This window comes from Aulostomus chinensis, chromosome 2 (genome assembly GCF_037954235.1).
Source record: "Aulostomus chinensis isolate RoL2024-O1b breed Wild chromosome 2, RoL_Achi_v1.0, whole genome shotgun sequence".
In the NCBI taxonomy this organism is placed as follows: Eukaryota; Metazoa; Chordata; class Actinopteri; order Syngnathiformes; family Aulostomidae; genus Aulostomus; species Aulostomus chinensis.
In genome coordinates this window covers 19,455,609-19,480,070 of record NC_141321.1, presented here as the reverse complement: position 1 = coordinate 19,480,070, position 24,462 = coordinate 19,455,609, and the positions used below count along the sequence as shown (strand labels likewise).

The window sequence follows — 24,462 nt, the reverse complement described above, 5'->3', positions numbered from 1 at the left end:
TGAAGCCTCGAATGTTGTGACTATGAATATGAGTCATGCTAACTTCATTAAACAGTTCATGAGTAAGTGTGCTCTATTATATACACATGACAGTAAGATTAATCAGGAGTACTTTTACAAGCCTGGAAAATTAAATTAAATTATAATGCATGATAATAACAACAAAAAAGGTAATAACCGTCAAACCAAATTGATTGAAATATTGGGATTCTGTGCAAACAGGATATTTTTAGATGATAACAGCCAGTGTAAGAGTGAGCTTTGTGTATGTGTCTTCAAAAGAACATTCAATAAAAAAAACTGGAAACATGAATTCAATGCAACTGGCAATGGCACTTTGTGGGCTGATCATACATTAGAGTCTTTACAAGGAAACCACTGCTAACTCTGGTATGTACTGTTCCACTGCACTTCTTCAGCTAATGTATGTTGTTGTGTCGCTGTTGTTGTTGTGTAACTCATGTAACCAACTGCACCCCTCTCTGCTCCCTTAACTGCTTCCCAAGGGGATAAATAAAGTTTTCTGAATCTGAATCTGAAAGGTAGTTACATATTTATTTGCTTTATCTGCTCTGGAGCATCCTGGGATTGATAAGAACCAGTGACTGGAAGTAATTATTTGAATCTAGGGTTGTTTATATCCAGAATGAACAATCAGTTCAACAGCAGTTTTTATTGTTATAAATGCATTTTCAATTAAAACATGCATACTAAATTTGAAATCTCTCAAATTTGCTTGCAAAAAACCCTCACTCTTCTTGTTGTTGTTGTTATTGTTATTGTTATTGTTATTATTATTATTATTATTATTATTATTATTATTTGTCTTAAGCAGGTTGAAGTAGTAAAACTTAACAGTTTGTTATTGTATATACAACTGTTGCTGTTCTTTTGAGAAGTTAAGTTAGAATACAGAGGTTGAATTTGTTGGGAATAGACACGTGGGATAAAGGATGATGAATTTGGTAACAGGACAACTGAAGGATCTCTAAATGGGAGACATTTAATGGACCTACCATTGGGAAGTGGGGTGAAAAAAAATCACAAGTTAAAAAAATATTGAAATAGATTACTATCTGGCTGAAAAAGTTGGAGGGGATGGAAAAAAAGAACATAAAGAGAGGAGGTCATTTTATCCAGAAAAAGATGTAATCACTCTGGTTTAATTAATACACATTGGTATAAGCTTATTTACAAGTGATTGCTTGTTGTGATATAACTGAAAATACTGAACATGTAAAAATGTACTCTGTCAAATATAAAGAGAATAGGTTTAGGTTGCAAACATGGGCGAGGGAGGCTGAGCAAAGATAGGCTTTGAAAGTGCAATTACGAAAGGATGAAGATGAAGGGAACCTCTGGGGACGGATCAAGTTCTTGGTAAACACCGGTTTGTTATGCTGAATATGATATCATTCATTTATTTCATTTGTTCATTCCCGTTCGGTAGATGGCGCTATGAGCCTGTAAAGTGGTATTGTTCTGCGACACAAAACATAAAGAAGAGGAAAAGCGGGGGCGCTAGTGTGGATCGTAAAGGGTTAAGGGGCTGGCTTTGGGTGTAAAAGGTCAAACTGTGTAACGTGACATCAGGCTGTCCCCATACCGGTGTGTCATTCTACCCGCTTGTAAGCCCGTCAGTAATTTAGCTGACTGTATCGTTTGAAAATAATGGCCAGAAAGCGGAGAGATAGACGGGAGGCCGATGGCCTGTCTTCGGCACATGAGGAGATGAAAGCGAATCCTGTTGACTCCCAAGTAGTGAAAGGTAACGTTGGATGAACTGTGGTGGATAAATGTAAATATATATTGCGAGCAAATGAGGTCATCCTGGCAGAGTGGCAACTTTTTTTTTTTATCCGCCTGTAGGTCGGTCCCACAACTGGAGCCCTGGTGTGGTTGTTAAAACATAGCCGTCCGGCTAGCCGACATTAGCTAACCTCGCGAGCTTACCCAAAGAACAACATACGCTGTCATCGTGAAGTGGCTATAGCTAATACCCTGCTAGTCAGCACTAAAGCTATGTCTCTCAGTGAAAAAACTTGGCTGTTATCATTGATTGTTTCACCAACAAATATTTTATTGTGATTGTACCCGAATACAAGGCACGCGCTACTGAAGTAGGTTGTCAGCATTAGTACTACAAATGTGCTAAATTATAAGACGACTCCGCAGAAAATACCCAATATGAGAGGTACTTGTATCTCGAATGAGTAACATGTTTTTATGTTGTGAAACTGTATGCTTATACTTTGTACAGGACTATTACATTCAAGAGGAACATTTCATTTAACTGTTAGCTATAATGTGATTACACTACAGGTACTCAAAAAAAGTACTCTCAATCTGTTGACAAAGATTTATAAATTCGAATTATTACTTTACCAGCCATAAACAATGACGTCAAAGTTATCAGTTAATATAAAGTGTACACTCACCCAGCACTTTATTAGGTACACTTTGCAAGTGCCAGGTCAGACCCCTTTTGCCTTCAGAACTGCCGTAATTGTTTGTGGCATACTTTAAACAAGGTGTTGGAAACATTCTTCGAAAATTTCGGTTCATATTGACATGATGGCATCACGCAGTTGCTGCAGCTTTGCCAGCTGTACATCCATGATGCAAATCTCCCATCACATCCCAAAGGTGCTCTATTGGATTGAGATCTGGTAACTACAGTATTGAGGCCATTGGATTACAGTAAACTCATTGTCATGTGCTGTGGTCGTAAAGGGATGGACAAGTTTGGCAGCAATACTCAGGTAGGCTGTAGGCCCCAAAGTTACACCACCTTCACCAGCCCGAACCGTTGATACAAGGCGGGATGGAGCCATGCTTTCATGGTATTTATGCCCAATTCTGCCCCTTCCGTCTGAATGTCGCAGCTGAAATCAAGACACATCAGACCAGGAAATGCTTTTCCAATCTTCTTTTGTCCAATTTTGGACATATGTGAATTCAAAGCTAACAGGAGTGGTAGCCAGTGTGGTCTTCTGCTGCTGTAGCTCATCTTCTTCATGGCTCCAAGTGTTGTGCCGTTAGAGATGGTATTCTGCATACCTTGGTTGGAACAAGTGGTTATTTGAGTTATTACTGCCTATCTGTCATCTCAAACCAGTCTGTCCATTCTACTCTGACAACAAGGAATTTTTGTATACACAACCACCGCTCACTGGATATTTGATCTTTTTGGACCATTTTCTGTAAACCCTAGAGATGGTTGTTCATGAAAGTAGATCAGCAGTTTCTCAAATACTCAGACCAGCCTGTCCGACACCAACAATCGTGCCACGTTAACTTCAGAGTCACTTGATTTCCCTTTCTTCCCCATTCCAACGCTGGTTTGAAGTTCAGCCATGTGATTGGCTGATGAGCTATGTGTTAACAAGCTGTGAACAGGTATACGTAATAAAGTGGGTGGTGAGTGTATGTACTGTATATTATTCTGAAATGTGCACCGATATGTATACCTCATAGTAATTCTAATATTCAAACATGAAAATGTATCTTGCTTGTTTAAGGAATCGATGACAAACGTTCACCAGAGAAAAGGTGAAGCATTAACATCAGTTGTACTTGTTTTTCCTGTCTATCTGTTTCCCCTTACCTTAACATGCACTCAACCCTGACCCTGATTAACCTGATGCCAATGTAACCTAACACCCATCTGGGGTGGTCTAACAGGGGGAACCTTATCGGAAGGGGGATTGAATTTTTTGAATTTGACACAACACTGGCTAGATCACAAATTAGCCTCGGCTGCAGCAAATGAAACATAGCTGCAAATGTCAGTTCAGACAAGTTAGCTGTTGGTTTTATTATTGCCCTTAAAATTCCTGCCAGTGGCATTGTTTTTTTCATAACTTCAAGCAGGGCTCAAGTGTCATTTAATTTATTGATGCAAATGATTGCCAATATGTTTAAAAATGGTGAAAGACGAAAAAAAAAACCTAACAAAAAAATCCAATGAAGCACATTAATTGTATTGATCAGAATACATTCTTAAAGACTGCTGTTAAATTTTGACTACTCTTCTATTTTTCATTTAGATTAAAAGTCAATATTCCGTGAACCTAATATCAAACTTAGAATTTGAAATAAACACAACAAAAGACTCACTCAGCAAGTGCGATGTGGGGAAGCCTGCTGGAGCTTTGATAAGTGATGCATAGTCAGTAAGACTCCTCGTTAGCTGTTTGTGTCTGTTCCTATGTTAGACTCTGATAACGAGGTATGTGACCTCTTCTCCTTCCATACAGAGGCACATCATGCTGCCGGGGGCTCAGCACGAATGTCACTCCTTATTCTACTGGCTATCTTTACCTGCTCAGCTTCCGTCATGTACCTGGTCTACAGGAACTTCCCAGAGCTTCCTGAGTAAGTTGCTTCATGGATTAATACTTCAGAGTAAGCTCTAGGCTCCAGTGTTGCTTGTCTGCTTGTTTCAGTATAAACTTTCAGAACTTATAGAAACAAATTTAATTTCTGTATATGCAACAGTCAATACCAAAATGAATTCACTGCTGGATGTTACCCAGTGGAGGACATTTAACTTAGTTCCTCAGTAGCAGCTAGTCAAGAAAAATGAACGGAACAGTTCCCCAAGAGTAAACAGTATCGTAATGTGCAGACCTACACCTCTGGGTTTCATGTTCTACAAATCTTCTTTCAGATCGCTCCACTTTTTGATATCACTCACTGTTTCATTTACTACACATCAATGAAAAATTACAACTATAATTTAACTAATTGTTTCATTTACTACAGATCAGTGAAAATGCAGGACTATATTTTGTAATGACTTCCACTGAGTCCACATGCAGCAGCAGTATTTTCCTCCATTATGCCGATGGAAGAAAAGTATTCGAAAAGCTTCATTGTTAGTGGAACAGACTTTTTTTTTTCTATGCAAAGACCTGCTGTCAAGCCCTTGTGCTTGTCAAGAACGTGACATGGAGAAACGTTACGAAGCAATTATCTGCATTTGTGATATCTCTTCTCACTTTCATTGGGGTCACAGTGTCCAAAATGTTGTATTGTGATGAAAACCAGCAGAAAGTATTGATGTAAAATATGGATGACTGACGAGTCCTTTGCATTCTTATTCTTTTCAGTGATGAAATGGAGAAAATCAAGATTCCTAAAGACATGGATGATGCCAAAGCTTTGGGAATTGTGTTATCCAAATACAAAGACACCTACTACTCCCAGGTGTTAGTGGCCTACTTTGCAACATATGTTTTGTATCCTTTTTAGGAAATGTCTTCAGTATTTTCAATAATGTATCTCAACTTTTTCTGCTTGTTATCATATTTTTCAAATTCTGTCAGGTTTTCCAAATTGAGAATATTTTCACATCTCTGGTGATGTATCGGCCTTGAAGCATCAATATAATGACTTCCTTGATTAATTTGGCATTTCCTCCTCAGTTTATTGATGTATCTTTTTTTAATTTAACATGTTTAAAAAAATATGTTTACCTTGACACCTCGATCAGCCTTCAGACATTTGCAATTCCTGGATCCATCTTCCTCAGCATCCTGTCTGGATATCTTTACCCTTTCCCTTTGGCTCTTTTCTTAGTCTGCTTGGTGAGTAGGAACAGTGTGAAATTTTGAATTGAAAAACAAACCAAATGCATAAATAAACATCTGTACTAAGATATATGATTTATGCTTAGGCAGTAAATGATTTAGATGGACATCCTCTCTCTTGTCTCATTAGCATGCATTTCCATCCAAACATCTGTGAAACCGTAATTACAGTTTTGAATCTAGACGGTGCTGGAGTTACTGCCAACCCCCCCCCCCCCCCAAAAAAAAAACTAAATTATTATTATTGCCTATGCTATTGTATTTACTCCACCTTTTAAGAAATCCCCAAACACAGTCTGTCTGTTAATGTCTAACAAGAATTAATCTGAAATGGAGGAAAATGCTGCTTTTGGATTATGGTTTTATTTTCCTCATCATATGCTTTGGGCAGTCATCGTGTATTTTGTAGGTTTCATGTAGTCATGAATGACCTGGAGAGGTTATAGAATTTGTAAGACAAAATTGCAGGTCTGGAAAAGGGTTTTGAAAAATAAATAAAGCAAGAAATTTTTAGAAGTCATGGGAATTTGCTTCCCAACTATAGTTCTAATAAAACTATATGCATTTTAGTTAAGTCAAGATCGCCCAAGAAACTTTATTTTAATGCATGCAGTCACATTTGGAGATGGATTTCTCTGTTTTCATGTGTAAATGGACATTTCATGCTATGTATGTTAATGAAAATCTTCCTCTCAAGTGTGGAAAAGTTCTGGAACTATATAGTGGTTGAAAATGTGTGTGAACCCTGGTTTTGTCTCTTCCAGTGCTCTGGCCTTGGTGCTTCCTTTTGCTACATGCTGTCTTACTTGGTAGGCAGACCCATGGTCTACAAATATCTCACAGAGAGAGCCCAGAAATGGTCCCAGCAGGTAAGCAGCTACTTACTGGTGATATATAGAATTATGTTTAAGATTTTAAACTGTTTTTTTGTTGTTGGTGGTTTTTTTTAAACATTAAGAAGGGAATAACATCTCTTTAGTCCATACTCCCTCAGAATTGAAGTATCAGATCATTATTTCTCTAACAACTGTTGACCGTGCACCTAATAAACTAGTGAGTCTTTCAGGTTATCTAACTAATGAAATATTCTCCTCTGGCAGGTTGACAAACATAGAGATCATTTAATCAATTACATCATCTTCTTGAGGATAACCCCCTTTCTTCCTAACTGGTTCATCAACATCACCTCACCCGTCATCAATGTGCCTTTAGGGGTGTTCTTCATCGGAACATTTCTGGGTACGTCTCTTTCCCTTGGTTTTATTTTATTGTGGTATGTTTGCTGCAAATTTCGACTCACAGGTGTGCGCCTCTCATTCACAGGAGTGGCTCCTCCATCCTTTGTAGCAATCAACGCAGGTACAACACTGTACAAACTGACCACAGCTGGCGAAGCTGTGTCCTGGAACTCTCTGGCTGTGCTGGGTGTACTCGCTGTTCTCTCCATCTTACCCGTCTGCTTTCAGAAAAAACTGCAGCAGAAACTGGAGTAGAACATAACACCTCAGCACCTCATCTGCTGGCTGATTCCACATCCCCCATCCCTCTGCTCAGGAACACGCAGCTGTCACTCAAGTTGCTGCCTCGGTTTCATACACAGCTCTGCTTGTCCTGTGGGTGGACTCATCTCTGACCCTGGGCACACGGAGCATGCATTCCGAATGCATGCAGTAGTGGGTTGTTCCTTAAGTAAAGTCTAAACTGGCTGCTGCCTGCGCATGTGTTTGTTGGTTTCTGAGAATAATGGGTTTGATTGTGGTGATCGGAGGGATTATGTGTGTATCAGAGAAATTATGTGTATTTGTTTATGTTTATTGTTTTTATTCAACACACTGCTAAGCATTTGAAAATTCTTGCCAGATATTTTAAGGTGCTACTTGTAGGATATTGAGTATTCAGGCATAATTTCTAAACTTCTCCTCCTTTTTAATGGAAATAGTGTTTCTCTCTTTCTTCTAATAGCTAAAACAGTGGCTACCTTGTCCGCCAGTAGAATTCGCAGCTTTCTGTGGCATCCTGATTTGAACCCTGAGTAGATGCTGTCAGCACTATTTAAGTGTAACTGTTTCTATCACTGTCACAGGATGTGTTATAAACCTATGCTTGGGCAGGAGCGTATCAATTATAATGTCCTATATGTAGCACCTTTTTGAATTCCACTCCCTTTTTAACATTTTAGTATGTTTGTGTCCCTGGACTGAATGATATGTACCACAACAGCAATAATGGTCACTCCACTGTTGAGAGTGGTTTTAAAAAGATCCCAGTGGGGGATTAGAAACTGAAGTATCTAACTGGACTGATCCAAGCAAGCGCAACATTTATGTTTGAGTGAGTTCCTATGTTCTTTACCTTGAAAGGCGCCTGAGTCCACCACCTGCTCTTTTTATTTTCACTGCTGCACCTGAACAGAAAAGCCTATAAACAGCTCTTTAGTCACTGTAACCCAAAACATAAACAGAGGCAATATTTCCAAACTTTACCATTTCAAAGTGGTATCTGAAATTATGAAGTCGCTATGATTGATGTCAAAACTACATGGGCACGTTTCTTAAGTCATCTCAATCATTTGTAAATGTTAAGAAATCTAGTTTAGAGAACCTGCTGGTCAGATGTGTTGTGTGTCTGTGATTCATTTTGCTGTTCTACATGTGTACATGTATTATACCCATCCATCTCCACTTACCTGATGTTGCTCGCTGTGCCCGTATAGAACTGTACCACGATGAGACTGCCAACAGACTGTGAGGGATTCCTCCTTTGCCTTGCATTTACTGCTTCCTTTCCTCAAATGAGAATTATGTTATGTTGCCTGACTAATCTGTTAGTTAATGTTCCTTAAAATATTTTTTGAAGGATTCATTTGTTGTAAAAGCTTGCTGATTTGTTCACTTCAATGTCCTTAATTATGTTTTTGTTTTTTTTTTTTTTGGTCATGTACTGTACCTCGGTAAATTATTGCTGCTGCTTTATGACCTCTCTAGAAGGAGAGATGCTTGTGCAGTAAATGTACATGCAGGTAATACATTTTATAGGACAGAATTTCTCATATCTTAAAGTTGGTTATTTATAGAACCATTTGGTTTGGCACATTTTGACATTTTTTCTGCTATTTACTTTTGGGCAGTTTGATGTCTTATTCTTAATAGATAACTGCTGTATGATCAATGACAGTCAGATTTTCAGTGACTGTGGATATAAATATATATATTGATGTATCAAGATTCATACATTTTCTTCATCAAATGGATGGGTTGTTTTCTGTTGATTATGAGGAAATTGTTAACCTAAAATACACTTTTACCTGACAAAATTCCTTTTCAAGAAGCAGGTCAAATCTACATGCATCTGTGAGAGTTCTCCAGTATTTGAATTTACTGGGAAATGAAAGATGGTGAAATTTAATAGTTTTCTTTGTTTGCCAAAATATCAAATCCTAAACTTAATCTAGACCTCATACTGAACATATGCTCAAATTTGATGTATAATTTTTTTCTTCCATTAACCTCCAGAGTTGTGATAAACCTTAATAGTATTCTTTTGTACGTTGATGTTTTGCTTTACAAATTGTTAATATAATGCAACTTTCTGTCCTCTCTAACAGACTTGTTTTCTATATTTGAATTAAATCATTAAAATTGTCTTCACACAGTAAGAGAGTTCTGAGAATGATGTGATGGAACGTTTTTCAATTTATTTAAAGATGCTGTAAGATTAAAGTCACTTTTTCACTGTACTGATTTCTGCAAATTTTAGTTACATAAATGTGGATCAGAATGGCAGGACATGCAGTAAAAACTCCTGTTTTAATAGCCTAAGGACATGAATCCAAGCCTTGTTCGTGGCTGGATCAAGAGAACCACTCAGGCGTAGAATCCATCAACACGCACTAAGGAAAATAACTTGTAGAAAGTTTGATGTTTATAGCCGCATCGGCACACCTCGGAATATAATGAATAATATAGCAAAAATGATTCAGTATAATGAATCGAAAAATTGAAGGGTTGACCCCTGTTACAGTATGAGAACTGAATTTGAGAATCAAATGGTACCCGAGCAAGGTAGATAATTAGATGGCCTGGTTGTGAAAGTACAACAAAAATAACAGTAGTTAACATTTTATTAATTCTCAAAGTTATGAGTTTCAGTCTCTCATGCACTACACACCCCAGGAAAAACACTCCAAATCATATTGTGATGTGTTGTAACTATTTTATTCATTAACTGCTTTGATAGTTCTACCTGTTTACGCTACATCATATCTTCATGACAACCCTAAAGGCCAGTAGGAAGGCTTCATTGCCCTCATGTGGTGACTTGTGTCATATTATTATGTGAAACAGAACTTTAATCCAACTCTGCTAACAACAACATGCATGTAGTTTGGAATTGTGCTTGTATTCAAACCTCAGGAACAGCAGGATAAATCTAAGAGGGCAAAGTGAGGTAGCAGCACTCATTCTGCCCACATTACCACCACTGAGGTGCCTACGTGCAAGGCCTTTAACCCCACACACTCAAAAATAGAGGTACTAGTATTAGTGTGAAAGTGAAGTGTGAAAATGCTTACAACTGAGGAGTGGTAGCTAACCCTTCTGAGACAAGTGTGCTCATTTCAGTCCCCTTTTTACCCTTTTTATCAGTAAAATTGTGCATTTCTGGCCTCTTGACGGCCACTATTGTACTTTGTATTGTATTGTATTGTACTTTTGAGGTGACAAATTTAAGGAAATCCTCTACAAACATGTACCTGTAAATCCATACCTCTACTCTTGTATTCCCATTTTGAAGTGTTCAAATATTCTTGCAGAGCTGCTCAATGGCAGCAGATCAGACTGGTGTTACTGAGGTGTGAACATGAGGTGTGAACATGTCTCAACCTCTCGTGAAAAAACAGAGGTCGAGAGAGAGAGAGAGAGAGAGATATCTGTATTATTAATTCTGTGCCCATATAAAGTGTTCCTAAACCTCACGGTACGACACTGGTGAACGACAAGTTTAATGGTGTGTGTCAGTAACTTTACAGAAACCTCCAAAGATGATTGGACATGAAGGACTAGATCTGGGTTTCATCAGCAGCATCTTAAACCCTGATGTGGCTGCTCTCTAAGGCTTTGGCAGACTAAATGTCACAAGGCTCCGTCCTGGATAGTGAGGGCCTGACTGATACCAGGGATGGTTCTGGATGCTGCAGCCTGTGGCAGAGTGCATCATGGGAGAGCTTGTCAAAGAAGTATAGTGACTCCTGTGCAGAACCAAATGTTACTCTGCAAAATCAACATCAATCATGCCCAGTTAGTCCAATTAGCTTTCATTTAGCACCGCACCACAAGTGCTAAATGTGTTAAATGAAAGTGCTAATATGTAAGTCATTTCACATTCAGCATCTTGTCTCATCAATTTAATCATGGAAAGATTTGACAGACCTTATCAGTTCTTTGCCTCGTGGCTGCCAACTCACTCTGAGGCTGGCCTTTCTGCTCAAGAGCTGGTGTGCTGGAGCTGACAGGTGGTGGTGGGTGTGGGTGCCTCAGTACCTCAGAGCTCTGGCAGCTCTGTTCCCTTCTCCACTCAATTAGGTTTCTCCCTATTTTTGTTTCAAAGTCTTTTTGAAAAAGGCCTACTCAGTGTGGAAATGTATTCACAAATTTGTTATGATCAAATAGGAGATTCCACTACTCTATAATTTACCAGTTTAACTGTCAGATTTTCACTAACAGTCTTCATTCGCGTGGAAATGTAATGTTATGTACGTGTCCTTGTTAGACAAGACAAGGAGGACTAGGCATATATCATACATCTATTGAATATTCTAGCCACATTTTATCCACTTAGATTTAAGAGGATAAAGGAGAACAGGAGTAGGACAGGAGAATGACTTTGGAGTTCATCATCATTGGTTCACAAACTGTGCACCTTAGGATTGCATTTTAACCACTTACGCAACTCACTGTTAACACATTGGTATAAGATTTTATATATATTTATGTACAAAATACTTCTTTCAAGGGTTAGGGTTAGGGTGAGAAGACCTCTTGGCTACTGAATTTAATTGCACAAAGAAATTCCTTTTTTTGTTTTTGTTGTTGTGTGCTGGTTGTACATATGTAATGACACAAACAGCTCATACATAATGAAATTAATTGTCTGAAAGAAAAAATCTTTGATAATCCCCTGGTATCTGTTAATGCTATTTTGCTCTACGTGTGTTGTTAGTTCTGATTGCGTGACGTACACCCTCCCCCCTACCCCCACCCCACACGCTTTATTTAAAACAACAAGAAAAAAAAAAAGGAGAGCCCTCCCCGGTAGTAAGCGGTTTCCGTCAAAATAAGATACCATTTGATTTTGACAACAAAAACTTAACACTCACGCGATAGTTTTAAGAAGTCCCAGTATTTTACAGATGGTGTTGTAGTTTTAACAATTGTACGTATGTGGCTCAGTACTTTCAGCATTTTGGGCTGACAGAATGTACCGATAATACCCCATGTTTATCAACCGAGGTAAGAGGAAGTATTTAGATATTTAATGGTGGTGGACAGACAGGATCCTAAATATCAATAAATTACGTGATGAATTAAATTTTTTGTTATTCTGTCTCTTCAGTTTCAAAGTCATGATCTCAAATGGCATTTCTAATGTTAAGACAAAAGCATGTATCTACAAAATAGCCCCTCAGCAAAACACGTCATCAGGGTTGTATTTGATTTCTGAAGCATTAAAATCTTAATTATTATTCTATCCATTTATTTAACAGCTATTTTAAACGTTATTCCCGTCTGCATACTGAAATGTATGCCTTTTAAATTGTATTTGTTTACTTTTGTCATCCTTATAATACATATGGATTTAATCGATATTACAGATTCAGACAGCACAAAAAACAAAACGGAACAAAAACAAAAAAACAACAACAACAACAAAAAACCCCACATCGTGTTTTTTTTGGGGGGGGGGGGCAAAATTAAGTTATAGTGGAATTTTGAATTTATGAAGATGGTGTTTTATTCTGAAGAGCAATAACCGGATGTAGAGTTGCTATTGCTGTCAGCCAGACTGGTTAGCTTCGTATCGTAGTGATTTTCGAGCTTCGCAGTATTACAGCAACCGTGATGGCTGAGAGAAATCACGTCTTCGAGGTCCTCTAATATGCTTCCCGTCGAGGGAGTAAGTGTGCCACCGGACCAGTCTCAAAATGACCACCGGCTTCAGCTCCGTTTCCTGCCGGTTCGCAGATTATTTTGTGATCTGCGGACTCGACACCGACAGCGGGCTGGAACCCGACGAACTGTCCGGTAAGCACATTAGCCATCGAGGTAATGTCGGGTTGATGGTGTAGCTTAGAAGCCAGGAAGGTAACACCTGGGCAGCGTTAGCTTTTAGTTTTGATGTGATTTAACCCATAAATTTGAATATTTTAACGTGAAGCGAACGTTATTAATGTTAATACACAGCGTATAGCATTAATGCTAGGCCTGCCTGGCTGATGTATTCAGCCTGTTTGTTTGTAATGTTCTGCGTGGAGCGAGAGGATTACTGGCATGTTGTGTCTCCAAATCCCTGACATAGATTTCGATTCATAGGTTATAAGGTACATACATCCTCTGTTTATATGAATATTGCTGCTACTGAAATGAATATGAACCGTAGGTATAAATATTTGGTGTTCAATTTCTATCTTTCAGTAGATTCAGGCCTTGGTCGGTGGTAACGTTATACCACACATGTTGACATGTTTCAAATCAAGATGTCGTAGTAACTCCTGGCCTGTCAGTGGGTTATTTAGAGGAACGAAACACATGGCTGGATAAACCAGTATAATGCTTCAGGGTTTGAAATACCCCCCCCCCCCCCCCCCCACACACACACACACACACACACACCACACACACTCCTCCAATCGATCCTGACACCCCTCAACATCCACACTGCATGTACTCACATCCTCTTCACATTTTAAAAGGCTTTGATATTTAGTATGTATATTGTAAGTCATCACACAACAGCATAATGATGTAATTTTAATTCCACCTGCATGATCTTGATTGAAAACTAAAAGATCTTGTCTGCATGTCAAAATTTAGCCCAGTGGTTTAATGTACAGTTTGGTCACCAGGCAAGAATTCTGTGTGCTAGTGCCGTAACCCCCTGTAAAGCATTCCTGGTTAAAACATGTCCACTGACTATCACCTTCTATATGTTTCACATCTTTCAAAACTATATGATTAAGGGGATTCAAATTGCCTCCATGATATCAGCATGTCATGGGTATCATTTATGTCAGGATCAGTTACGTAGGTTTAAGTTGAATGAGTAAAAGAGAAGGAAGTTAGGATTTATGGGTTTTTCGAAATGTTTCAGGAATAAAGAAAAATATGACTTTTTCAAATTTACAATGTTTACATATGTTTAGTATTTACAAAATGTGAGTACCATGTTGACTTGTTTTAATGCAGATAATATTAACATTAGTAAACATCAGCCTTTGGCCAGATCAGTTGTAAAATATTGTTATTTCAGATGCTGGCCAAAAGAAATCCACTATTGTGCTTCTCTAACTATTGCTTTCATAATCATTTGTTTGAATAAGACAGGCGGGTTTTCCGAGCTTTTATGGTGTAATAACAAACCCTTCAATTTTGCACTCTCTGGCTGACACTGCTGAGAATACGGAAGGCTTTTAAATTACGATTATGATGGTGGAGGCTCAGCGGTCGACGGCTGTCAGCCATTGCCAACCCAAATAGAAATGATACAATGGCATAAAGAACTTGTGTCTGAGATCCAATAATAAGTTTAGTGTTACTAAGAGAGACACATGGATTTATCATCAACCTCTGAATCCAAGATGCAAACGGTCAAGATGCTCAAACCTAGTGTATCTATTGGGTGAACAGTAGACTGTGACGTCATTATTTTTGATTGATTATGTTCATGAGATGTGTTTGATTTGCCTGTCTCTTCCTTAAAAGAGACATACGTGCACTTTCTGGTGTTGTCTGATCTATTTAGGTAAGAGGAAGAGGCACACAAGACGTAATAATGAACACTCTTGTGTTTCTGTGTCCTCCTGGAGTCATGGCTGACTCGACATATGAGTCAAGGTGGTAATTCTGTTTGTTTCCCTCGTCAACAAAATGTCTGGGTTTTCCGCAGCTCTGCCTTTACGAACAGCAATAAAACAAATTTAAAAATTTGTGCTTATCACATTATTCACGTGCAACTGTTAGTATTTTTATGTTTTTCATATTCTGAGGAGTCATAATGTGCTCAGTTACATCTAAAGAATGGATTTTCTCTGGTATTAGATTGCTGTTGTTTTAGTTTAGTTTGGCAAACTGTCCCAAGTGTAAATCTTCAGAAATAGACTTAAGCCTATTGTGACTCAGTCTACTGGTGTTTAAGCTCTTGCTGACAAGATAAGATTAGATAACCCTTTATTCATCCCACAGTGGGGAAATTGGCAAGAAATTGACAAGGTCACAAATGACCAGTCATTTCTATCAATTTAAATTCTTGTGAACACAAATGTGACACGGTGGATGATTACATTCAGTGGTCACTTTCGTGCTCTTTTGTGTGATTTGTTGTGACTCAGCAGTGGGGAGTGCAGGCAGAGGAGGGTTTCTCTCTCACTCACTATACTTCCTATTTCTGCTTCCTCTCATGAAAGTTCCTTTTTACTTCAAATTTATAAATTAATGCAAATCAAAGGATGTGGACTATTGTTTTTGTTTCAAATTAAGCACAACCATGAGTAAAATATGGGGCGATGTACTAACCAGAAAATTTGGTTCAAACTGAGATGCATCTTGTCTTGGTTTGTGATCCACAGCGCGCCTACATGGCCTGAAGCCATGCATTGTCCACTGGTGAAAGTACAGCCTTTTACTACATTCAACAAAGAAGAGGCATTTGAAAATGCCATTCTGGCATTAGTGTGGACAAAGAAAACGCTGGTGTATGATTGTAACGCTTCAAATACGCCTCAAAACTTCTTTTTGTATGTTGTTAGATCAAATTTGTCATTTCACTCTCAGACATAAACACTAACTGTTACAACATGAGCGCCATGAATATGCACTTTATTGAAATAGATGAATAAACTGAGACTTGATCCAATAATGACTGCAAGCAATGATAAGGTTTCTTTCTTGCCCTACTTCCTTTGCAAAAAAGCAAGTGGCTGAAACCTTATGTAGGAGAACGATCTGGGGTTCTCTGTGGTTGCACATCGCTGATGTTGCCCTACTTAACTGCATGTTTACTGTACAATGGGGCTTGCTCATATCACCTGTTTCAGTTTTGAGGTGAAGAAAGGAAATGGCTTGGAAAGTCCATTCTTAAAGGTTACATGTGAATAAGTTGGCTTTATATTTGATGTTGTCTTAACAACTGGCTATTTAGTACTTTTACACAGAAAAGAAAAAAGAAACACACCTGTTGTTCCTGTGATGGGTCACAGTTGTCAGGTCTTTTTTCAAATATGTCATCAATTTTTTTATCCAAACGTTTGGAAATTTTCTAGAAGAAAATGTGAACACTGTTGTGTGACTATGAGGTGTTAGTTCATTGGGTTAAGCAGAAGGTGGTGCGCTAACCTGCCATCAGCAACAAGGCGTAGAGCGCTAGTCAGACTTGACAAGAATTTGCACAACAAGATAATGCATGATGTGGCTTGACAATAACTTCCAGTTCCAGTTCAAGTTCAAACATGGTACCCATTCAGATGGATTTGCGAAATTATAGGGAAAAAAACAAAACAAAAACAAACCACAAAAAAAAAAATCGAGATTGCCATAGCATTTTGGACCCATAACAAATCACATATTAGATTTGTCGTAACATAGTTTGTGTGTTTGTGTGTGTGTGTGTGTGTGTGTGTGTGTGTGTGTGTGTGTGCGTGTGTGTGTGCGTGCACGCACTGTCTGGACACTAAATATCAAGTTATCGCCAGCAGTCAGGTAGCTTAGCTTTGCATAAAAAGTGGAAAACATCTGGCCTGAATCTGTCCAAAGGTAACACAGTCTGACCTCTAATTACCAGGCTGTCTCATAGTTGTTTAATCTGCACTAAGATTGGGTACAGCAGACAAAATTTGGTGTGCAGTACCATTTTCTGGCAATATACAGTGACTTCTGAGAGTTGTAGGTCATTTTGAATTAGATTTTTTTTTTTAAATGTAATTAAATACATTTTTCCTAGCTTCCAAAGCTCCCACCCATAGAATTGATTTAATCCATAAATGCTGGAGTCATGAATAAAAAAAAGAAAGAGATTCAACTCTTTTGTGGGTTTCTTTAGTATTACAGCAGTACTACAGTATTGTCCATATACGTAATATTGTCCAGTGAGGTTTATTGTACGGTGAAACACAAAGAAATAACCAGAAACTTTCTGTAAGAACATTGAGGATCTGATTAGCATACGTATGACCCCCCTGCCTCACAAGCTGCCCTGAAAAATGGGGAACTCAGGGACATAAGTGCATTCACACTCAGGCGTTACTTATTCAAATGCTAAACAGCCTTTTGAATTTCCCAGGCAACCCCCCCTTCCCACACACACACACACACACACACACACACACACACACACACACACACACACACACACACGCACACCCCCACCTCCCCGTCCTACTAAGCAAACAAATGAGGATGAATGGCTCAACATGAAAGCTGGTTTTAAATGCATAATGTGGGATTTCATATTACAGAGTTGAAAATGTATCAGTGCAGTTAATCATTTTAGGGAGTTCTTCATCTTGACTGTTTCACACAAAATGACTAAAAATTCAGAAACTCTCCATGAACAGAACATCTGGTTTGTGAACTAACACAGCTTTACCTTTTTGTTATTTTCATTATTGATTTTTTTTTTAAATTGATCCTCCAGTTCACTTGATAGTGCTCGTATACATTGCTAATGGTATCTCTTTACTTTTATACTTGTGATAAAGGATACATCTTTATTTAATGTGCAAATCCCTTCCAGCTAATTAAGTCACGTGTAAACTACGGCATGGAAATAAGTCTTTTAACTCAAAACTCGCCTACTTTAGCTGCATCAAGTGTACGAATTTATGATATTGATCTGCTGTGTTTGGGATGATGAGCCAGTCACCTGTGCAGCTCAGGCTTATTTGCATTCTTTCCCATTGAGTCGCAGCAATTAAACCTGCACATTCTTGTCTGCAGGACTGTTTATTTTTGTGCAGGTCAGGTTCGCAGTCTTAGCATCATGGCTGCTAACAGATGTTTTGGGAGCTTAAATTTCAGGTTGTCTTGTAACACTAGAGCAGTGTGAGCTTCAGTGATTTGCTATCTGAAGTTCTGACATAGATAAGCTGTAAAAGAGCCATTGTTTGACTGCCTGAATGGACAGCACAGAGACAGGAAGAGAAAAGAAAGTGCGAATGCTACTAAGACTAGATGATTATCCTTATAACCCAGAGAAAAAAATAAATAAATAAACAACCTTGAAGTGAATGGAAATCATCCTAAAATCAAAATGCCCTCTATTTTCATTGTTGTTATTTCTTTGCATTTAGTGGCATAATAAAAACACAATCATGATGTACAACATTTTGAGGAAATGAATTATGATTTTAAAATAATATAATTTAAGACTGCCAAATTTGGATGCCAAAATGTGATTTGTCCTGACAAACTCACAGTCTCTAAAAGATAAAAAAGTATTATGAGAGCAGTAAAACCAGAGATGTTATCTACAGTAGTGCACTGGATGTCTTCCTTCCTCCCTCTAGAAACTCTAGATTCGGTGTCTCGTATATGAGGTGAGGTGAAGTATGTGTTTGCAACAGGTCCAGTTCCATTAAAGTGAGTCCTTGACACCTTATATCACATTTTTCTGCCTCTATCAACCAGAAAGCTTCCTTGAAAGAACTATATTTGCATCTTGTGTGATAATGCTGTTAGCTTTCAGTGAAAAACTTTGTTTTATTATCTTTTTCTATTCTGTAAGAAGTGAAATGTTAGCTCTTTTAATTAAACCAAAACGGAAGAGTGAGCTGTCATTCTGTCACTGCTGCATGCTCTGGGTGAGTAAGTGTTGATGTTTTTGCTGTGTTAGTAGAGTCTGTGCCAGGTTCTGGTGTGGATGGTCAAGTCAAGTCATGAATGAATGTGATGCTGCAGTCAGTCAGAGAGGTACGTGCCCTCATGTCTCAGCTGATTGGGCCGTGAGCATGTGGGAGGGCGTTAGAACACAGGAGGGCTGTGGGTGGTCCCTGGCTTTAAAGATGAGGGAAATGGTGTGTGGAGGGAGAACTTGGTGATGCCCACTGCTACCGGTCAATGCTCTCATCATCATCATCAGCAGCAGCAGCACCAGCATCATCAGCATGACTGCTGTCCTTTTCTTAGAGAATCAGGAAGATACTTGCATTTTATTGTGGGAGTTTGTAGATGCTCATTGAGGTTCTGTCCCAGGTGAGGCAGTTAGGTTCCAATTATGAAAGGCTGAGCAGCATTGTTAAAAAGACTTATTAACACTACTGACATTAGGCCACGCTTTACAATACAAGCCTTTGTAGAGTTTCTTTTGTATTATATCAGTAACAACTTGAATTTGAGCCTCAAGTGGTTTTGTCCAGTCAGCTTCCTCTGAGGAGATATGGCTGTGGTGTAGGTGTGACGACAGTGAAACTGATTGTTCAGCTAGCATGGATGCCATGATAGCTTCAGTTATAGCAGGAGAAGAGAGTCACTCTGACTGCAAAAATAATACTTTTGTTCCTACTGTACCAGTATACAGGCTAATTATGGCAGAACTTCATACAAATTTCTAACTTGAAACTGCGATATTATTGTAAATCTTTTCTGGCTATTATATAGTGGCATCACTGTTATATCTTGAGGGAAAAATGATAAAAACAAAGAAAGACTTAAAAAAAATTTTTTTTCATGCAGTGTACTGTTGTATATGTGTCTGACCAGACATGGAAGTAAACTGTAAGTGGACTGGTTGGCAGATGCAGACAAATGTAAGGCAGTAACTCTGGTTTAATTATAAGCTTTGGTAAAGTCACCCTCTATACACCACACATAAGATGTCTTTTGCATATAATGGATGATTGTTCAGGGAAACAAAGGACTTGTCAAATTGAGCGACAGTTAAAGTGCATGTTTTCCAAGTTATGCTTTTCATTTAGTAAATGTATATGTGCTTAATTGTTTAGGGAAACAAAGATTTATGCAGGCAGGCAGTGCAAATTTGCTTGTGATTCATGTTTCAAATTGAACATTCATGATATAATCAATGCTGGGGACCTTTAAAGAACAATTAACTGTGACTGTTGGTCAAGTAAAGCAACATGTTGCCTCTAATCTGGTTCCGCTCCAGTTGGTCTCAAGCCAGATGCTTCCTGTTTGCTGCATTACTGCAATTCATGACTTTCGCTTGACGAGGTTTACAAACAGCGTCACTCACATTGTGTTTCATTTCCGTTTCCAATTTAAAGTTAGAAAAACATTCATAGGAACAATGGAGGTGGGTTTGTCATTTTATCTATACACTTGAAGCTAAAGCCACATTTGATTGTTAAGTGGCTCATCATTGTGGTATAAACATGCCAAAATAAAGGAACTATTTGATTTTCTTCATCCCTACTGAAAATAATCTTTCGAACTGACATATTTGAGTGGTGATGTTTTCATAATCTTGAGGTTTCCTTCCTGGCATAGTTTCTTCCCTGAGGCAGTTTGGATATGAAAGTATCCAACAGATTAAGCCCCTTAATCCTCAAGATTTGTATTCCCTTGACAGAGTTCCTTTCACTTTAGAGTTTAATGAGCTTGTTTGTTGTTCAACTCAACCCCTCCTGTCGCTTCTCAACATCTCATTGATTGCTGGCCTGGAGAGAGATAAGACGGGAGAATTAAGGGGATGTAGAAAGACTTCTTGTGGTCAGAAGATGTTAAACTGCTGGTCCGAGAAATCAAAACCTTCAAGTTCCATCTAGAACTCAGTATGAACGCTTTCAAAAATCTAATATATACAGTTTCAAACAATCACAAGAGAGTTAATATATTGAGCAGGGGTGACTTGAATGAGTCATCATCATTTTTGTCTGCATGTGTCACCCTGAGGCATGCTGAATGTAACTGGATAATCTGTAACTCGAACTACGTGGTCCATACAGTAAGTGAAAATTCAGCAACTATAAGTAGATAATCTTAAACAAAGTCTTTTTTTTCATGATGCTATACACAGTACAGATTTTCAAGAAATGTAGCTACAATTTTTTTGTGTGGATATATTGCAACTAGAGACGTCCGTTAAAAGCATTGCCTGGCATCTTCAAGTTATTTATTTCTTTATATAAAAACTTATGTAACCACTCTCAGCCCATGGGCCAGTCAGTGACACAGGAAGTGCCATTGTGGTCAAACCCATGACTGCCTAGCGGATAGTTATTCATATTTGGACAATTTGCCACAACTTAAAAAAATGGCTTTAGTTTGAAATCATAAGGACAAAATTTTACAATTGTTTGAAATGTAGTACCATTTATTTGTAAATACTTATGTATATTTAGTGGTGGTTTTTAATTAGTGGAATTTATTCCTGACACAACACAACACAACTCAGTGGCTTCATTTATTTAAAACATTAAACAGATTCCCACAACAGCCGTCACTGTAGATCTCAGCCGCAGGAATTCAAGTTCATCAGTTGTGGGCTATTTTCAGTCACAGATTAATCTACATTTAGTGTGCTGACTGAGCTAGTGGGTATTTACGGCAGCAGGATGGTGTGTGTGATTGAACTTCATATAAACAACTTTTTGTTCTTCATATCAATGAGGGAACATGTCATCCAGGGTAGCTGTCTGACACATGGATAGGTTATTGGTAGGGCTGTAGCGATACACTAATCTCGCGATACAATACGATACAAAATATTTGGCTCACAATACAATGCGATACACTTACATCCTTTTATGAAAGAATTTAAAGGGACAAAGTGATTTGGTGACATCTTGTGAGTGTTCCATTGACTTGGCTTGAATTAATTGAACTGAAAGCATCAATTACACAACATATGGCTCTGACTGGCAGCTTGTTAATGCTGGACAAAATGAATCAAAGATGTGGTGAGAAAATTAGTTTCATTTATTGAAACTGAGTGCAAATTGTAGCTTGCAAGCTTTTGAAAAGTAAAGTGAACAATGGAGAGTTAAGTGCAGCAAGTGGCCTTCTTTGGCAGCTTTTCTAGCTTGATACTGAACATATGAGGTAGCCACTAGCCAGTCTAGCCACCAGGTTAACTAAGAATAAACCATGGCAGCCAATAATTCAATTCGCAGGTGACAATAGCATAGCGGGGCTCCACCATGCGCCTTTAAGTCGGTGTTTATTGTCAAATCCTGACGAATAAAGTAAATAATACATACACGTATATTAGCGGTTATTTATAGTACTATTATATCAATTATTGTCCATAAATAGACGTCTATTGGACGTTCATAAATAGACGTCTATTGTACGTCCATAAATAGATGTCTATTGGACGTCCATAAATAGACATCTATTGGACGTCCATAAATAGATGTCTATTGGACGTCCATTAGACATCCATAAATACACATATATTAGCGGTTATTTAAATGTCTACGTTAAGGTAGGACATGTTATGTGTATGACTGTGCTTCTGTACTGTTTTCAGTTTGTTGTAGTTACCACTTGGATCCCACCAGGGGTGTCACTGTTGAGTTTGTTGTTTGCCTTGACGAGCGAAGAAGAAAAGACGGGTGTTGTTGTCCAGAGAGCTCGAGTGGGAGTGATTAGTACGACTCTTGTCAAACGAGAGTTATCCATCTCTGCTGCAGGAGAATAGAGCCTTCCAGCAGGTTATGGGCCCAGGCTACGACGGATAAGAGAGTTTGCAAGGAGTACATGTGTAATGCAAGCGGGAACTGCGGCAGTTACCACAACGAGCTAAAGTAGCAAGCTAACATCGGTGAGCCAAGGAAACGGCCGCTACACAGAGCTACTGATACGGAGAACGTAAGGAAGAGCAAGTGGCCCACATTCAATGGACGGGAAGATGAATAATAATATATACACGTATATTAGTGGTTATTTAAATTATTATGATCAATTATTGTCTATAAATAGACGTCCATAAATAGACGTCTATTAGATGTCCATAAATAGACGTATATTACCGATAAAATTAGTCTGCCCTAGTTATTGGGTAATGAAGTACTTGGCTCCAGCACAAAGGGATTAAAGTCCCATCCATCCATTTTCTACCTCTTGTTAAGGGTTGCGGGGCTGGAGCCTATCCCAGCAGCCTTTGGGCAAGAGGCGGGGTTCACCCTGGACAGGTCACCAGTCCATCACAGGACCAACACATAGAGACAGACAACCATTCACACTCACAGTCACACCTACGGTCATTTTAAAGTATCAATCAGCCTTGTCCTCTCTTGATGTCTTTGGACTGTGGGAGGAAGCTGGAGTACCAGAGAGAACCCACACAGGAACAGGGAGAACATGGAGACTCCACACAGAAAGATCCCGTGCTGGAGCTGGGGCTTGAACCTGGAACCTTCTTGCTGTGATGCAACAGTGCTGACCACTGCACCACCGTGCAGCCAGGGATAAAAGTGATTAATTTAATTTCTTACAAAATTTAGAGGAAGGATGTAAGATGGAATAAAGAAAAAAGACTTTAAATTTTTTGGCAGATCTCTTTAAAGCAGCATTTTTTTGTTTTGCTGAGCAGCCAGTAGTACGATACAGGTGCCCACTATGAGCTGCTGATTTGAGAATGTGTGGAGTATTACACTATTTTAACATAATATGAAGTGAAACAAAACTGTTTGTTCTACTGTGACATTCCTCATGCGTGTGATTGTTACTCATCACCAAGACCATCCATGTACTGTAGACCCACAGCAGTTGTGTATGTGCAAATAATGCAGTCAGTAACAGCTTGCTAGTTTACCAAGGGACATACAGTAGGTGAGGGTCATGTTTGCTCCTGCTATTAGCTTCCTCCTTACATGTCCTCTTCTTCTTCTTCTTCTTCTTTTGTGATTCAATCATGAATATTTTCATGTTATCATTGAGAATTTGGGGCGAGCCTCTAGTGGCTGAAAGCAGCACTGCAGAGTTTTTGCCTAAGTTATATTGTGCAGGACAGATGTAGAGAGCTCATAGGAGGAATGGAAGATGCACCATTCTGTTTATTACCAATCATTATTTCTTTAATTTTGTATAATATTGGCCTCAGAAGAGATATGCCCTCTACAGAGTGACCTTTTAGTTGTGGTTTTAGGAACGAGGGCATGACATTACTTTGCATAGTTTCAGTCGCTGCGAGTTAGCAGTAGGGTACAAAGTGTATATTTTTGTTTTTGTCCATGTAAGGAAAAAAATAAAGATAACAAGAATAACAATCATGTAGGAAAACAGACTAAACAAAGCAAATTTCTCTAATGTTGCTATGACCTTTGTACATAAAAGAGCCATTTTGACCAGGACTTTGAAATGCATCCATTTCCAAACAAAGAGATAAAGTCATCATTTCCATTACATGTATTTCTTTCACAATAGCAAACCATTCCTCGATTGTAGGGGCTCAGGATGCAACCAGTGTCTGGTCATGGTTTTCTTTCCACATGATATCTGAATAGGTATTGAAATGTCCTGTGAGAGTTAATTTCTCTGAGAGTATAAGTTTTGAAATTGTATAGTATTTTCTTATGAAAGATGGTTTCTAATATTTTGTGCATCTTTGACCAGAAATGTGGTCAGTCCCAGAATATATGCCAGTGATTAGCGTCCTGGTTCCCACACATCCTCCAGCACTTTGCGTCCTCTCCTGTAAA

The 24,462-nt window shown here is 38.6% G+C and overlaps 2 protein-coding genes across 7 annotated transcripts in view; both read left to right on the top strand.

The window, feature by feature from the left end:
• The first annotated feature begins 1,509 nt into the window (after nucleotides 1-1,509).
• On the top strand, nucleotides 1,510-9,240 carry tmem41b (transmembrane protein 41B). 2 transcript variants are annotated; one of them, XM_086183025.1, is made up of 8 exons: nucleotides 1,510-1,768; nucleotides 4,260-4,377; nucleotides 5,115-5,243; nucleotides 5,498-5,591; nucleotides 6,359-6,463; nucleotides 6,695-6,833; nucleotides 6,918-6,953; nucleotides 7,061-9,240. In XM_086183025.1, the coding sequence occupies exons 1-8, from the start codon at nucleotides 1,672-1,674 to the stop codon at nucleotides 7,225-7,227; spliced, it is 885 nt and encodes a 294-aa protein (XP_086039151.1). In that variant the 5' UTR covers nucleotides 1,510-1,671; the 3' UTR covers nucleotides 7,228-9,240. The 2 variants fall into 2 exon arrangements, with proteins under 2 accessions (XP_086039151.1, XP_086039160.1); XM_086183034.1 differs by having other exon boundaries at nucleotides 6,918-9,240.
• A 3,399-nt stretch (nucleotides 9,241-12,639) lies between these two features.
• The window catches only part of dennd5a (DENN/MADD domain containing 5A), a 37,905-nt gene continuing 26,082 nt past the window's right edge, over nucleotides 12,640-24,462 (top strand). For all 5 annotated transcript variants that reach the window (XM_086182990.1, XM_086182981.1, XM_086182962.1 and 2 more), the window contains exon 1: nucleotides 12,640-12,892. In XM_086182990.1, coding sequence (XP_086039116.1) covers nucleotides 12,793-12,892 — 100 coding nt within the window. In that variant the 5' untranslated portion in view covers nucleotides 12,640-12,792. The remainder of the gene's footprint in view (nucleotides 12,893-24,462) is intronic.

Coding starts and splice junctions, on each gene's coding strand:
- tmem41b (XM_086183025.1), top strand. CDS start 1,672: ATGGCCAGAAAGCGGAGAGATAGACGGGAGGCCGATGGCCTGTCTTCG. Junction 5,592..6,358: donor CTCTTTTCTTAGTCTGCTTG/GTGAGTAGGAAC, acceptor TGTCTCTTCCAG/TGCTCTGGCCTTGGTGCTTC. Junction 6,464..6,694: donor CCCAGAAATGGTCCCAGCAG/GTAAGCAGCTAC, acceptor CTCCTCTGGCAG/GTTGACAAACATAGAGATCA.